Source organism: Hyaena hyaena, unplaced genomic scaffold (assembly GCF_003009895.1).
Source record: "Hyaena hyaena isolate Hyena2069 unplaced genomic scaffold, ASM300989v1 scaffold_282, whole genome shotgun sequence".
NCBI lineage: Eukaryota > Metazoa > Chordata > Mammalia > Carnivora > Hyaenidae > Hyaena > Hyaena hyaena.
In genome coordinates, this window is record NW_024080915.1 from 1,213,149 (window position 1) to 1,226,646 (window position 13,498).

Consider the following 13,498-nt stretch of genomic DNA (forward strand, 5'->3'; position numbering starts at 1 on the left):
AGGAGAAAGAGACACATTAGCAATGAAAACAACCATCATTCACTCAAATTGTCCTCGAACCACAACTAAAAATACAACGATGCTCAGGAAAAACATATCAGGCCTTTCACTTTGGGTCTGGCTTGTCTGTGTGGGTATTTTCTCCTTTAATTATGTGGTGGATGAGGTTGTGGGTACCCTGCCAACCTTGCATTACCCTGCCTGTCCCTCTAACTGGTTCTGCAGTTTACCATAATGTGTGAGTTCAGGCAGAGGCCTCCTTGAGGAAAGAAAGACAAGGGGGCTGCTTCAGTACCTTCCAAATTGACTGGTGGAGGCTGTCTCAGACTTGACATCTGCTCCCGTAAAATTATTAAGTATGAATTTCCCCTTCTTGCAGGAATATCTTTCCCAAGGATTTATGAGTTCCAGGAGAAATGGTCTGATTCATTTAAACAGCCACACTGAGTATGCAATATAACATGAACGTTCCTGACCTCCAGATTTTCCCTTTGCGCTTAGTCTTTGGGAAAGTCATGTGTAAGAGGAAGGCTTCCCCCATGTTCATTCTTCATTCTCAGCAATTCCAAAGTTTTGCTGAGTTTGTTCTCAATACCTAAACTCTTGACTAAGTGTTCCCTTGGAGTTTGACTCTGGATAGACTTTGCTCTGCCAATCCAATGGTCTTGAAGTGAAGGGGGAAAAGTGTAGATAGTAGCGCTGCATGGAACTCAGTGTTTATAGAATGTCTTACAAGTGTACCGTATTTGTTAAGTCTGAAAAACTGAGGTCTGAGAAAAATAAAGAATTTCATTTAAAGCCATGGTCATCCGGGCTGTCGGGGTATCTCAGTCGGTTAAGCATCTGACTCTTGGTTTCAACTCAATTCATGATCAATTCATGATCTCTCAGTTCATGAGTTCAAGCGCACATCAGGCTCTGCACTGACAGTGTGGAACCTGCTTGGGATTCTCCCTCTCTGTTACTGCTGCTCTCTCTCTCTCAAAATAAATTAAAAAATTTTAAAGTAATAAAGTCAAAGTCATCCATTAAAAAATAGAAATAGTATTCAAATAATTGCTTGGAACTCTCAAGGTCTAATCCCAACTCTTCCCTAAGAGCTGGGGTGCATTAGCTAAGTTGCTGAATCCCTAGGATCCTATGTCTTATTCTTTAGGTGGCATCATGGCTGTCCTTCCCTGTTTGTCCCGGTGGAGAGTAAGTTCAAATGAGATCAGAAACTAAGCACTTTATGAAATGATGTAATAGTGTCTCCTTAGCAATATTCAATAGCCCGTTTGGTTGGCATGTCTTTGGAAGCCCTTTTCTAAAATATCTCTAAAACTGATATCTACAAGTAAAAGCTATTTATAGAGAAGTGGATGCTGTATAAGAACATTTAGTTTCATGCTCAAATAACTGATCAATCATACATAAAGCTGTTCAATTGTGAAAGAATACTATGACATAAAAATGTATTTACAGAATGTAAGGAAACCATTTTGAGGGTACTTCAAAAAGTTAATTTTTTTCTAGTTATGAAATTAGAGCATATTGATTGAATGAGATTTGTAAAATACAGAAAAATATAAAGGATACCATTTTTAAGTTACCTCTAATCTATCCTCTGTAGTGACAAGCACTCTTAATATTTTTGGCCCTTTTCCTTCCAAGGAGACTTCTGAAAGGGATGAGTGGTCCTTAATGACCCATCCAGCTTTCGCCTTTACTATTATCTTTACCTACAAGCCATAACTAAAATTGCCCATTGGAAGTCCTCAATCAATGTTATGAAGCCACATACAGAGCTATTTGATTTATGATAGGTCAAGTCTTAGTTTCAGTTGCCAATCAAATCCCTTTAGGGATATCTGCAGAATATCTACACTCATTGAAAATGCTCCATGAAAATACACATTATTGAACTCAGTTTGTAGCCAAGGGCTTTGCTAATGATTTTTAACCTATGACTTTGTCTTTTATAGATCACTTCCTCCTTCCCTGTGAATGGGAGAGGTAATGCATATAAATCAAGACAGTGAGGGAAGCCAAGTTATAAGACGAGAGGACCATGGAAGCCTATTAAAAATGTTAGATTTATTTAGTTCTACAATCCCCTATGACGTGCAATAGATGGCATGTTCTATAGAATATGTATTTTATCTCATGGTCATGCTGTGCAAACAGGGAAATGAGAAAATAATTGAGCCACATAAGAAGAGGCAAGTTATGATACTTAGCCTTGATATTAGAGCTGAACAGAGTTATTGAGCCTGGGTTGTAACTATGTATTGTCCAATTCTAGGCACTTCATAATGAAAGAGATCAAAAGGGAAGGGTCATTAAATAAGAGGAGAAAGGAAGGTGGTTTGGCTCCCTACCACTCACATAGGCTCCCCACTATATCCATCGGGGTGCCACCAGCCTTCTCTGCTCCTTAGCATTTTAGCACCTCCTTTCTTTCTGGCTGCCCTGTACCCCATTCTGCCATAGGTTTCTACTCAGTGCTTTAGCATGCCCACAGGAAAACAAAATCCCTAAAGTTCAGAACCTCCTATAAAATCTTGAGACTGCTTGGGATGCTTGGGGAAATGGAAAGTTTGGCTACCACCAGTGAATTCTGAGTTAGCTAAAATCTTCCCACCTACTTATTGTAAAAATGAGAAAGACACAAGGAAACCATGGTGGTGGTGGTGCTGGTGGGTGGTGGTGGGGGTGATGATGGTGGTGATAGTGATGGTTTTAATTCCAAACTTTTAGGGAAAGCATATCCTATGTGGATTCATTTAACACAGGCAAATTATAAGAAACTGAATAGTAGTCTCTGAAGATGGAAACATGCAAATATTGGGGGGTACAAAAATTGGGAATGGGGAGCTGATACTAAGAATCCAGATTTTTATTAATTCCCAAACATAACACCTCATAATAGCATTAATTTCCCAAGCTGGCATATAGTATCTGACAGGGCCCAGTGATCCACAGGAGGAGAGGGGTAGGAGGGGTTTATACTTCATTCCATACAAAACATGCTCTACCTTCAGATCCAAATGGAGAATGTACATCTGATGCATATGTTTTATGCCCTCACATATTTGCTTGATGAACAGAATGGTGTCAAACTCAGTCAGATTGTAGTTGTCATCGATGATGCGATCAAACAGCTCCCCTCCATCCACGCTGCAGAGGGAAGAGGATCAAAGTCCTGAGTCCTTAATGTACACAGCCATTTCTTGTAGTGGCAGCTGGGTGTTTAAGCTCCCCTAACTCTTCTAACAGATGTGTGCACACAGTGATTTCTCCACCTCCATCGCTATCTCAGTTAGATGATGCTTACACTGAAGGCCTTAATTTTAGCTACCACCAATTTCACAACTGGAAAGTCTCAAGGTCCCTGTCATCCAGTGGCTGCAGCTCTGGAGTGAGTCCACATCTGCCATTCTCTAACATATAGAAGATAAAGAAGACACTATAAAGGCAGGGAGAGTAAACCAGATACCAAATGAATGTCAAACTGGGTCTTCTCAGACTAATTTCAGTGTTAAAGTGCTTCTATGTGCTTCTGATGCTAGACTTTTTATTATCCAAAATTTCTATTGCACAATGATAAACAAAACCCCAAGCAGAGGAAAAGAATGAACTGCATCACAATACTAATTCAGCGTTAATTAAAACTACTCATTTTCTAACTTAAATATGTATTAATTTTCTATAAATGTGAATTTAAGGACTCCTGGGTGGCTTAGTCAGTTGAGCCCCCAACTTTGGCTCAGGTCATGATCTCACAGTTTGTGAGTTTGAGTCCTGCACCCGGCTCTGCACTAACAGCTTAGAGCCTGGATCCTGCTTTGGATTCTGTGTCTCCCTCTCTCTCTCTCCTCCTCTCTCAAAAATAAATAAACATTAAAATATTTTTAAAAAATAAAGTGAATTTAAATGGAAGTTTCTTAGCCCTAATTATTAATAATTTGATGTGAACCTTGTATTAACAGTTGGGTTGAAAATAAAATATAGGTCAAAAATCACTTTCCTCCAGGTTAACCAGAATAATATTTAATCTGGATATTTGACAGTATAACTTAGATATAAAGCTACATCTATGTTGTCATTCTACTTCATCTCAGTAAAATCACACATGAAGATGTGTGTTCCTAAGAATTTTCCTTCTGAAACTGATGTGATTGTCTAATATACACCAGTCAGAATCAGGGGTGCACCAAGCATGGATCTAGTGACTTATGAAGCAGGACAGAGCTGCAGCCACAAAGTCATGGATTCTAAGGTATGCTCTGGATACGTGCAAGCAGTGGTGCAGGGGAGGGAGGGGGCTGGGAGAACACTTACTACTCCATGACCAGCACAATGTCATTCTTAGACTCGAAGGCATCATAGAGCTGAATTAGGTTCACATGATCCAGCTGGTTCATGATGTTGATCTCGTTCTTCACTTCATCCTAAGAAGAAGGAATGGTGCTTTAGTGAAGTGAAGCTGAGGGTAAGGAGAGATCCATGTTGCACGGCCTTTACCTTATCCTTGGTGCCTCTGGTCTTGATGATCTTGGCTGCCAGCTTGAGACCTGTTGCTTTCTCTTCACATTTGTGAACCTGACCAAAGCGTCCCCTGCCAAAGAAAAGCATGTGGTACAGTATGAAGTGAAGCCAAGTGGAAGATGGGGTTGTCAGGGAATTTCTCTTTTGGGGTTTGAATGAGCAAACGTATTAATGCATCTACTATGCATTACTAGCCAATAAACTTGTAAAACAATGTCAAGGTGTGTCTATAGGTCATAGTCATCAGACTCTTCTGAGGGGTTTCCCAACCCTACCCAGAACTACTGAGGCAAGAATCCAAGGTGAGGCCCCAGAATCTACATTTTCACAAAGTCCTTGGGTGATTCATATGCCCCTAAAATTTGAGAACTTCTGTTATAGAAAAAATGGAATCTTTTTTAATACATATGAATGTAATAAGCTAGGCTTTGTAAGCATATGAATAATAAAATCTACAGGTGAGGAATGTAAAATTATTCTTGGAAACTACATACAAATAAAGTAATAACAATATTGCATATAGATAAATATAATAAAAATACATTATTACATAATCACCTATAATATTTTCAACAGTTTAGCTTGGATATAAATTTATATATACTATGAAGGACAGCTTCTTACAAATGTGATCACATACAGAAATGCACACTCATGAACAATTTTAAAATTTGACTTCTTAGAGCACCTGGGTGGCTCAGTCGGTTAAGCATCTGACTCTTGATTTTGGCTCAGGTCATGATCTCACAGTTTGTGAGATGGAGCCTCACACTGGGCTCTGCGCTGACAGTGTGGGGCCTGCTTGGGATTCTCTCTCCTTCTCTCGCTGCCCCTCCCCCTCTCACATGTGCACACACTCTCTTTCCCTTTCTCTCAGAATAAATAAATAAACATTTAAAAAAATTTTTACTTCTTGTTTTGATTCATGATGTAGTAAAATAGAACACAGGTGTCTGCTTGTGCAATGTGGCTATCATGGCAGGGGAGAAAGGGGAAGCTTCATGAACAACACTATGAACCTAAGGTCCACCACAGTTCTGGAGAACTGCAGAGGTGAGGGTGGTGGCCATAACTGACAAGGCAGGGTGGTGACTGCCACCATATCCGATTCAACTCAGCTACACACCTGTGCAGAAACAGATGGGTCTTAGAGAATGGTATTACTGTAAACAAAACCAAGTGATGACTTTAATTCCAACTACTGTTCCAGATGCAGTCTCTTTACTGGAGCACATAAACACAGCCCCAGGTACCTCACATATGGCTACTGATTAAGAAAAAGCCCTGGGAACTGTCACAAAGCCTCTTCTGCAAAAAAAACTGTTCTTCAGAGAAACAGTTGCTCGCTTGCCATTGACGTCCCTGAATACCCAAATGAGCTTCTGCGTGCAGTCATCCTAAAGACTCCCATGCACCTATTCACATGTTAGAGTTCCCATTTCTCTCTCTGCCCTTCCTTGCAGTCTTGAGGGGCATTCTCTCTAAGCAGGCTGTGGAGTAAAATATTCAGGTGGTTCTCCATGGCAGAGGGCAGAAGAAATATGGAACAGGAAGAGGAAGAAGAGACTTCACAAATATTGACCACAACCCCAACTGACCAAATACAGAAACATGCATGATAGTCACTATGCATATTTTCTATGTGTTGGTAAGTAAATTTTGTGTCTATTATTATAAATGGTCTGCTTCCTCTTGCTATTTCACATAGATATTCTGACAGCAGTAAGCTTTATTCTTCAGACTTTAAATGACAAGATTTCAAACGGGGATTGTGATTGACATAGAAGAGGAATATCCCCTAGTAATAAACTTGGTCCCTAGTGGACTTTACTCTTCCTTCTTCAGGGAGAGAGTGTGCATTTAGAACTCAGTGAGGGAAGCAATCAATTTAAATGAATAATAGTAATTAATCCAGTAACAACGTAAATGGAAAACCAACAACAGTGATAAAAAAGATTTAATATATGCCACAAGAAATACACTGTGTTCACTCATTTCTACATTTAGTGTCTCCGTTTTCAAGTTTTGGACAGCTTCTAAAACTTCTGGTGACTCACATGGGGTTTGTCCCACTTTCAGACATTACAACATGGGAAGTAAAGCAGATAATAAATGTGGAGTTTAGTCACTGTCCCCACATCAACCTTTCTGACATCAGTGGTGATCTTCAGAAATGGTTAAAATCTCTTAAAATGTTTGTTTATGATGTTTCTGGTTCTCAGGTCAAAAGTGGAAAACACTTATGAAATCCTCAAGATCTGTCTCTTTGAAAACACTCTTCTTTTGTTGAAAGAGGATTAAAACTGAGCATTACTTACCCTCCTAAAATTTCCGTTCTGCTCACAGTGTAAAAACTGTTGACTGCTGCTTGTTTGGCTGTCACGATACGGTGATTAAAGGGGGCAGGAGGAGCTAGGACATCATCTAGAAGATAAGAGGAAAAGAAGGGCCATTTGTTAAGCAGTCAAACCTCTTTCTGGCACCACAGTTGGGCCTCAGAATAAAATGTTGCAAGGGGTGCCTGGATGGTTAAGTAGGTTAAGCGTCCCACTTTGGGTCAGGTCATGATCTCATGGTTCATCGGTGCAAGCCCTGTATTGGGCTCTGTGCTGACAGCTCAGAGACTAGAGCCTGCTTCCAATTCTGTGTCTCCCTCTCTGTCTGACCCTTCCTCATTCTCTCTGTCTCATAAATGAATAAACATTTTTAAAAAACTAGAATAAAATGTTCCTCATTTAATAATAAAATGGACCATTTATTTTATTCCTAATAATCCTGGGAATATATGCTTTTATCTCATATTATGGTCTATAATTCATGAAGGTAAACCTGACATCTGAGAAAGAATGTCAGGACCAAGAAACGATGGTTTATACCATCTTCAGGACAACTTTTCAAAATGTCATAGTAATTGAAAATCTCTAACCCTAATGTTGTTCACACAGGTGATTCTCTCAAGCCTGAAAATGAAAATTCAAATGTGAGAAATTGTTTGATCCATTTTTAAAAAAGGCACCACTGATAATATCCATTATTTTAATTAAAGCAAGGAGAGAAAGATGAAAAGTTTCCTCACATCATTGAAATGTTTAATATTATTATATATTACTTTCCAGAGTATTTTAGCCTTTATTTAAGGTACATTAAAGGCCCAAAGATGAATTTTTCCTGGCTGGAAATAAAAGAACCAGTAAAACTTGCTAAGGACATATTCTACAGCTCTCAAATTTCCCCGAAGTGTTTAAACTCTAGTCCACATCCCTATCGGGTCTAAAACACATACTCAGTAATATTCTTGCAGTATTCTTTCTACTTTCCATGGCTTGCTTTCCATGAACCTATTCATTTCTCCATCTATTACTTATTTAAGCATCTACTGCAGGCAGCTTCTTACATGCATACAAAGGATAAAAAGGGAGGTGAGTAAATAATAACTTGGCCTTCAGAACTTTAAATGTATTCAACGTATAATTCTTGAGCACTTATCTTGTGCTAGGCACTCTGCCAAGTGTTAATATTTTTAAAAAATTCAGATAATAGAAGTCTCCAGGAATCTGACTTGATATAGACATTCATCTCTCACACCATAAATATGCTGGAAACTAAAGAAGTCATGAAAGAACTCTCTTGGTGGCATTCATCTCTTCAAACCAAAAAAAAAAAAAAGGTGATTGAGTTACAAACACAAATGGCATCAGTATGGCATTACGTCTCCTTCAGGCTGTTAGGCTAAGTGAAATTTAGTTGGAAATGCTTGCTGGAAAAGGGTTAAGAAGCTTCAAAAGGCTGACACAAAAGCCATTTCCTACCCAATGGGGTCACCAGATCTTGCTGTCTGGAGGTCTTAATTCCAGCGGATACCAGGAGTTTGCCTTGTAAGCTCCCCTGGGCTTGTCTGGTTTCCTGTGTCCTAAATGCATGTCCTTCACCTGTACTTGCTACATCTATTCTGCTCTTTTTGTTGTCCTCTTTGATGAAGCACTCCTCCGTCACCCGCCGCTTGCTGCTGCCAATGTGCTCTGCTTGCTCAGCATTCCGGAAAATGGGTGCTATTGCTGAGTTTTCCGAGATTCGTGATGTAGAAATGGCTTTTACATTGCTGATACACCTGGAAAATAAAATCCAGCTGCAGCTCTCAAAGATTCAAGGAGATAACTTTCAGATGGTCAAAATTCTTAGAACTAAAGCTTCCTTAACAAGCTGTTTTGGTGAAGGGTCATAAGCTTCATGATAGAGAGTTGGCTGTTTCAGCATTTGGGATAAAATAGAGCAGTATGCTTCCCCATCAAACCAAGTAGCACAAGAACAGGTATAGATAACTACGATCCCAGAGACTCTCCCTGATGACCCCATTGTGCCAAGGGCAAGTTGTCCACTGGCCCTTTACAAGAGCAGTCATTTTATGGATACCTAGCTAATTCAATCTTCATTTTTTTCACTTACTTTTCTTATAGAAGAGAGAAATTACTAAATTAAAGTATAATAAAAGAAGCAATCATTTCTCTGAATATTAACAGCAGGGAGAGTAAACCTTTATTGATGAAAGAATGGAACTAATTTCAGGCTGAAACAAAAGCCATTTCCAACAATATTTTTAACAGCTCCAGACCTTACCAAGCACGTCTTTGCAGCGATGGACTTTCTTAATAAACAATAGTCGTTATGTTTAATTCTTACAAAATTAGATTTTTCTCCATAATTAGATGCCAAATATATTATTAATAAATGAAATAAAAATGATATCGTAACTCTCTAAAGCCTCACAGATAATTTGGACACTCTGTTCCAAATAGATTCTGTGGTCCATCGTAACATAGAGTAACTGGTTATAATTGGCTAAATAATTACCTGTATTTACATGTGAAACTTTGCAGTTGAGGAAGAGTCACTCAGTAATCTACTTCTTGCTCAATCCTCACAATATTCAAGGAAAATAGCCAATTTATTTTGTATAATGTTGTGGGTAAACTTTTTAAGAATTAGCGTTTTAATTTACAGAAAAATCTGAACACTATTCAATTCCTGATCTTAGGAAGGATGTGCTCTATAATGCTAAAAATAAGAACTTTTTACTTGATCTTTAGAAAATATTGATTGATAATAATCATTATCTTTGTCTATCAGTTGGTAGGAGAAAATAATAAAAATGTCTGAAAATTTCACAGGCAAGAAGAAAAAGTAATAGCAAGAGAACATGGCCAAGAAAAACCCACAGAAGCTGGGAAACTTTTCTAAACCATTGCTTTAAAAACTCACTTCAGTTATCCTTTTGATATAGCCTTAAGTTGCAATAGCACATAGATGTACCAAAAATATGAGTTGTAGGTGGGTGATGCTTTAAGCCCTACCTTTCATGGAATTGATCACCATTAATTTTATCAACATACTGCTTTTTATTTGAACACTTGTCCAACACTGTTTCATTTGCAATTGCTGGTTCTCCTTTTTTCTCAACTTCTCTTTCATTAGTGTCTTCCTTAGAACGAAGCCCACTTTTCTCTCCTTGGAACACTGGACGTTCATTTTTATCCACAGAAGCTTGCTTATCATCTCCAGAACTATTATTTTCTTGTCTGTTCAGTCTCTCTGTGCTTGAAATGTCTCTTGTTTCTATATTTTCTCTTGACTGTATGGAATTTCTTAGGGCCAAATCTTCTACCTTGTCTTGTAGTCTTTCTGTATGAAATTTGGCAAAACTTCTCTGAGCTAGAGAGGCATTGGTCTTCTCAGAATTTTTCTTGTTGAGTTTATTAACCTTTTCTTTCTCAGAGGAGAGCTGGTTCTTCTGGGAAGATCTCTCTAAAAGCCACAAAATATTTTAATGGAGGACGCATGTGATCAGTATAATTTTGTCTTCACATAATGGCATTTCTATTCAGGTTTCTTTTTTATTAGAAGATACAAGCTTTTGAAAAGCAAAGTAGAAGTGAACATGACCAATTGACTGACAGTTGTGTTCCCAAAGATTTTGTAGTTAGTAACTAGTAGGACCCAAAGCCAATCAAATAAAGATGTTCTAACAGCACCTCTCCCGACATTGGGCTGTGACTCCCTCAGGATAAGAAGATTGACAACAGACTGTTATAACAGAGCTTTCTTGATCCATGAATATCTAGTCTTCTAAAGATGTTACCTGTGAGGGCCGATGTCCTTTTGCCCTTGACAGGTGTCATTTCCTTCAGGCCAGGGTGTGACCGTGACTTCTCCTTGGCCTGTGGATACACAATTGAGTAACTGAAGTCACATATTAATTACATCAGGGTTTCTCAACCGCAGCACTATTGACACATGGGGTGGATAATTCTTGGTCATGGAAAATGTTACGAGGATTATAGAATGTTTAGCAGCATCTCTGTCCTCTACCCACCAGATGACGATGGTATCTTCCCTCCCAGCGGTAACATTCAAAAATATCTCCAAAAATTCCTAGTGTCCCCCCAGGCAAAATCATCCCAGATTAAAAACCACTGACTCAAAAACAGAAAAAGAAAAAAACACTAAAATTAATAGTAATTTAGAGAGCAGGACAGTCTGAATTAATGAAATCCTTCATTTCATGTATAGACTACAGTATTTGAAAACAAATGAATTCACCATTTGGAAAAAAATTCTGTTAAACTCTGGCATTGTTTGTAAAAGAAGGCCCATCTTCAAGAATAGATTAAAGGATGTTGATAATATATATATCACTGCTGACCTCTGTTTATATTGTCTTGATATGGTTCACATATAAATCAAATGAAAATGAGAGGATATGTCTGAATAGGTTTTGTAAGCCAGAAAGCAGAAGACTGAAATAAACTTTCATAAATGAGCTTTCACATTGCTTAGAACAGATGGCTCTTTTCTTAAGCAGATAAACATCCTTCTCAGATGCTAGTTTCTCTGAATTTGCATAGCAGACTTTTCTTAAATACCACATAAATGGTAAATATTAGTCCAATCCACCCAAATTATCACAAATTCTGAAGTTATGCAATGTAAATTAATGAAATTCTATGGATGCCTAAAGAATCAGTCTTCTTTTCTTTGGAAAGAGAACAAAATTTGCCTTAGGGTAACTTGCAAGCTTGAGCCGCTGTATTAGCATAGCTTGGGGTCTTCAAGACAAACTGCAAATGTACTTTTAAATAATCCAAGGGGCAGTCCCATAGGTTCAGAGCTTTTCCATTTTTCAGATAGAAACCTGGAAACACAGAGATATGTTTAGTAATTTGTGTAAAACTAAAATTAGAGATGAGAGCCTTGGAGTCTGTAACTTCCTCTTTAAGTGAAAGAGCAGGAAAAATGTTCTTCAACTTCCTCAGGCAAAGCCAGTTTCTCTCTCCTCTGCACACAGCACTCAGTTTACATGCCCATCCCAGCATCACTTCCAACACTTTTAAACATTTTTTCCTGTCAATTTCCCACTAGCTTGTAGGCCTTAAATGGCATAAAGACTGATTCATCTTTGAGTCTCTGGCACTTAGCCCAGACACTGGGATATAGTGATTGATGGTGATGATGATGGTGGTGATGATGGTGGTGGTGATGATGTCAGTGATGATGATGGTAGTGGTGATGATGATGATGCTGATGACGACGATGATAATGATAGTGGTGATGATGCTAATGATGATGGTGGCTAATATACACTAAGCCCTGTCTACATACCAGGCACATTTCTAAGCATGTTATTAATTCTGTTGATTCTCATAGCAACCCTTTAGGATAGAGACACTGTTGGCCCCATTTTGTAAGAAATTGGGTAATTTCTGAGGGTTATATAGTTCAGAAATAGTTTAACCAAGGATTATCAATCAGCTGCCTACTTCATTCTGTGCTCTTTCATTTTTAAAAATTTTTAATATTTATTTATTTTTGAGAGAGAGAGAGAGAAAGAGAGCAAGAGTGGGGGACGGGCAGAGAGACAGAGACACAGAATCCAAAGCAGGCTTCAGGCTCTGAGCTGTCAGCACAGAGACCAACACAGGGCTCGAACTCACAAGCCAGCCTGTGACCTGAGCTGAAGTCTGACGCGTAGCCAACTGTATTCTGTGCTCTTTCTTAATTACTACATTGTACTGTCACTTAGAAAAAAATATAGATTATAGGCAAGATATGTTGTTAGTATTAATTGAATATCTATCACACAGCAATACCACAAGAGATAAGAAAGACAATTAAGAGACAGGGTGTAAAATTGAAACAAATTAGCAGAGAGAAAAAATAAATATTTGTCATCAAAAGATTAGAATTAACATGGAAGAGAGGTGAGAGAGAGAATTTAAGTCCAACTTAGAAAATAAGTCAAATTAGTCAAATAAGATACTTTAACAAATTGTGTTTAAGATATTGTATAATTTTGTCTTTCAGTGTCTTTCAGTATTTCTCTTTTGAAATGAAAACTCCTGGTGGATAGGCATTGTGCTCTGAATTTATTCTCGATGACATGAACATAGGTGGACTTAATAGTGAAAACTGGTTATGTATCAATCAATTTCAGTTCATCAAAATATGTAAAATTGAAAATTTGGTGGTGAGACTCCATGGAGTGCCAAATTGATGAATATTTGCCTCTAAGGTCATCCGGGTGTTGGTGGCAAATGACCACCAATTGTGCTAACATTCTTTGGGTGGAACAGTCTGAGTTGACCAACAGAAGCTGTCAATTCTGAGGATATTAGAAACAAGCTTCCAAATGAGGCTGTTTTTTTCTTTGTCAATTACATGCCACATATGTTTTATCATTTTAATAAGGTAGGAAGGCCTTTATTCATTGCCACAGGCCATTATATTTTCATTTCTCTATGTAATACTGACATCTAGAGGAACTTTGAACTGAAGAGTTTCCAAAACACAGAAGTTGTATTTCTCCTTTTCTGTTTTTGGACAGCAACTTCAGTACAAAGAGTTTTCACTTTGTTTCTGTATTATGCATAGAAGTTGTTAAAATAGGAAACACAAGTCTGTAGATACATCTTGTCCA

The 13,498-nt window shown here is 38.2% G+C and overlaps 1 protein-coding gene across 1 annotated transcript in view; it reads right to left on the reverse strand.

Moving 5' to 3' along the window:
- The window catches only part of MYLK4 (myosin light chain kinase family member 4), a 79,350-nt gene that overhangs the window by 10,771 nt on the left and 55,081 nt on the right, over positions 1-13,498 (reverse strand). Inside the window, exons 2-6 of the mRNA XM_039246548.1 lie at positions 10,664-10,742; positions 6,849-6,954; positions 4,507-4,600; positions 4,324-4,433; positions 3,018-3,159 (exon numbers count right to left, since the gene is read on the reverse strand). Of these exons, the coding sequence (XP_039102479.1) occupies positions 3,018-3,159; positions 4,324-4,433; positions 4,507-4,600; positions 6,849-6,954; positions 10,664-10,742 (531 nt within the window). The remainder of the gene's footprint in view (positions 1-3,017; positions 3,160-4,323; positions 4,434-4,506; positions 4,601-6,848; positions 6,955-10,663; positions 10,743-13,498) is intronic.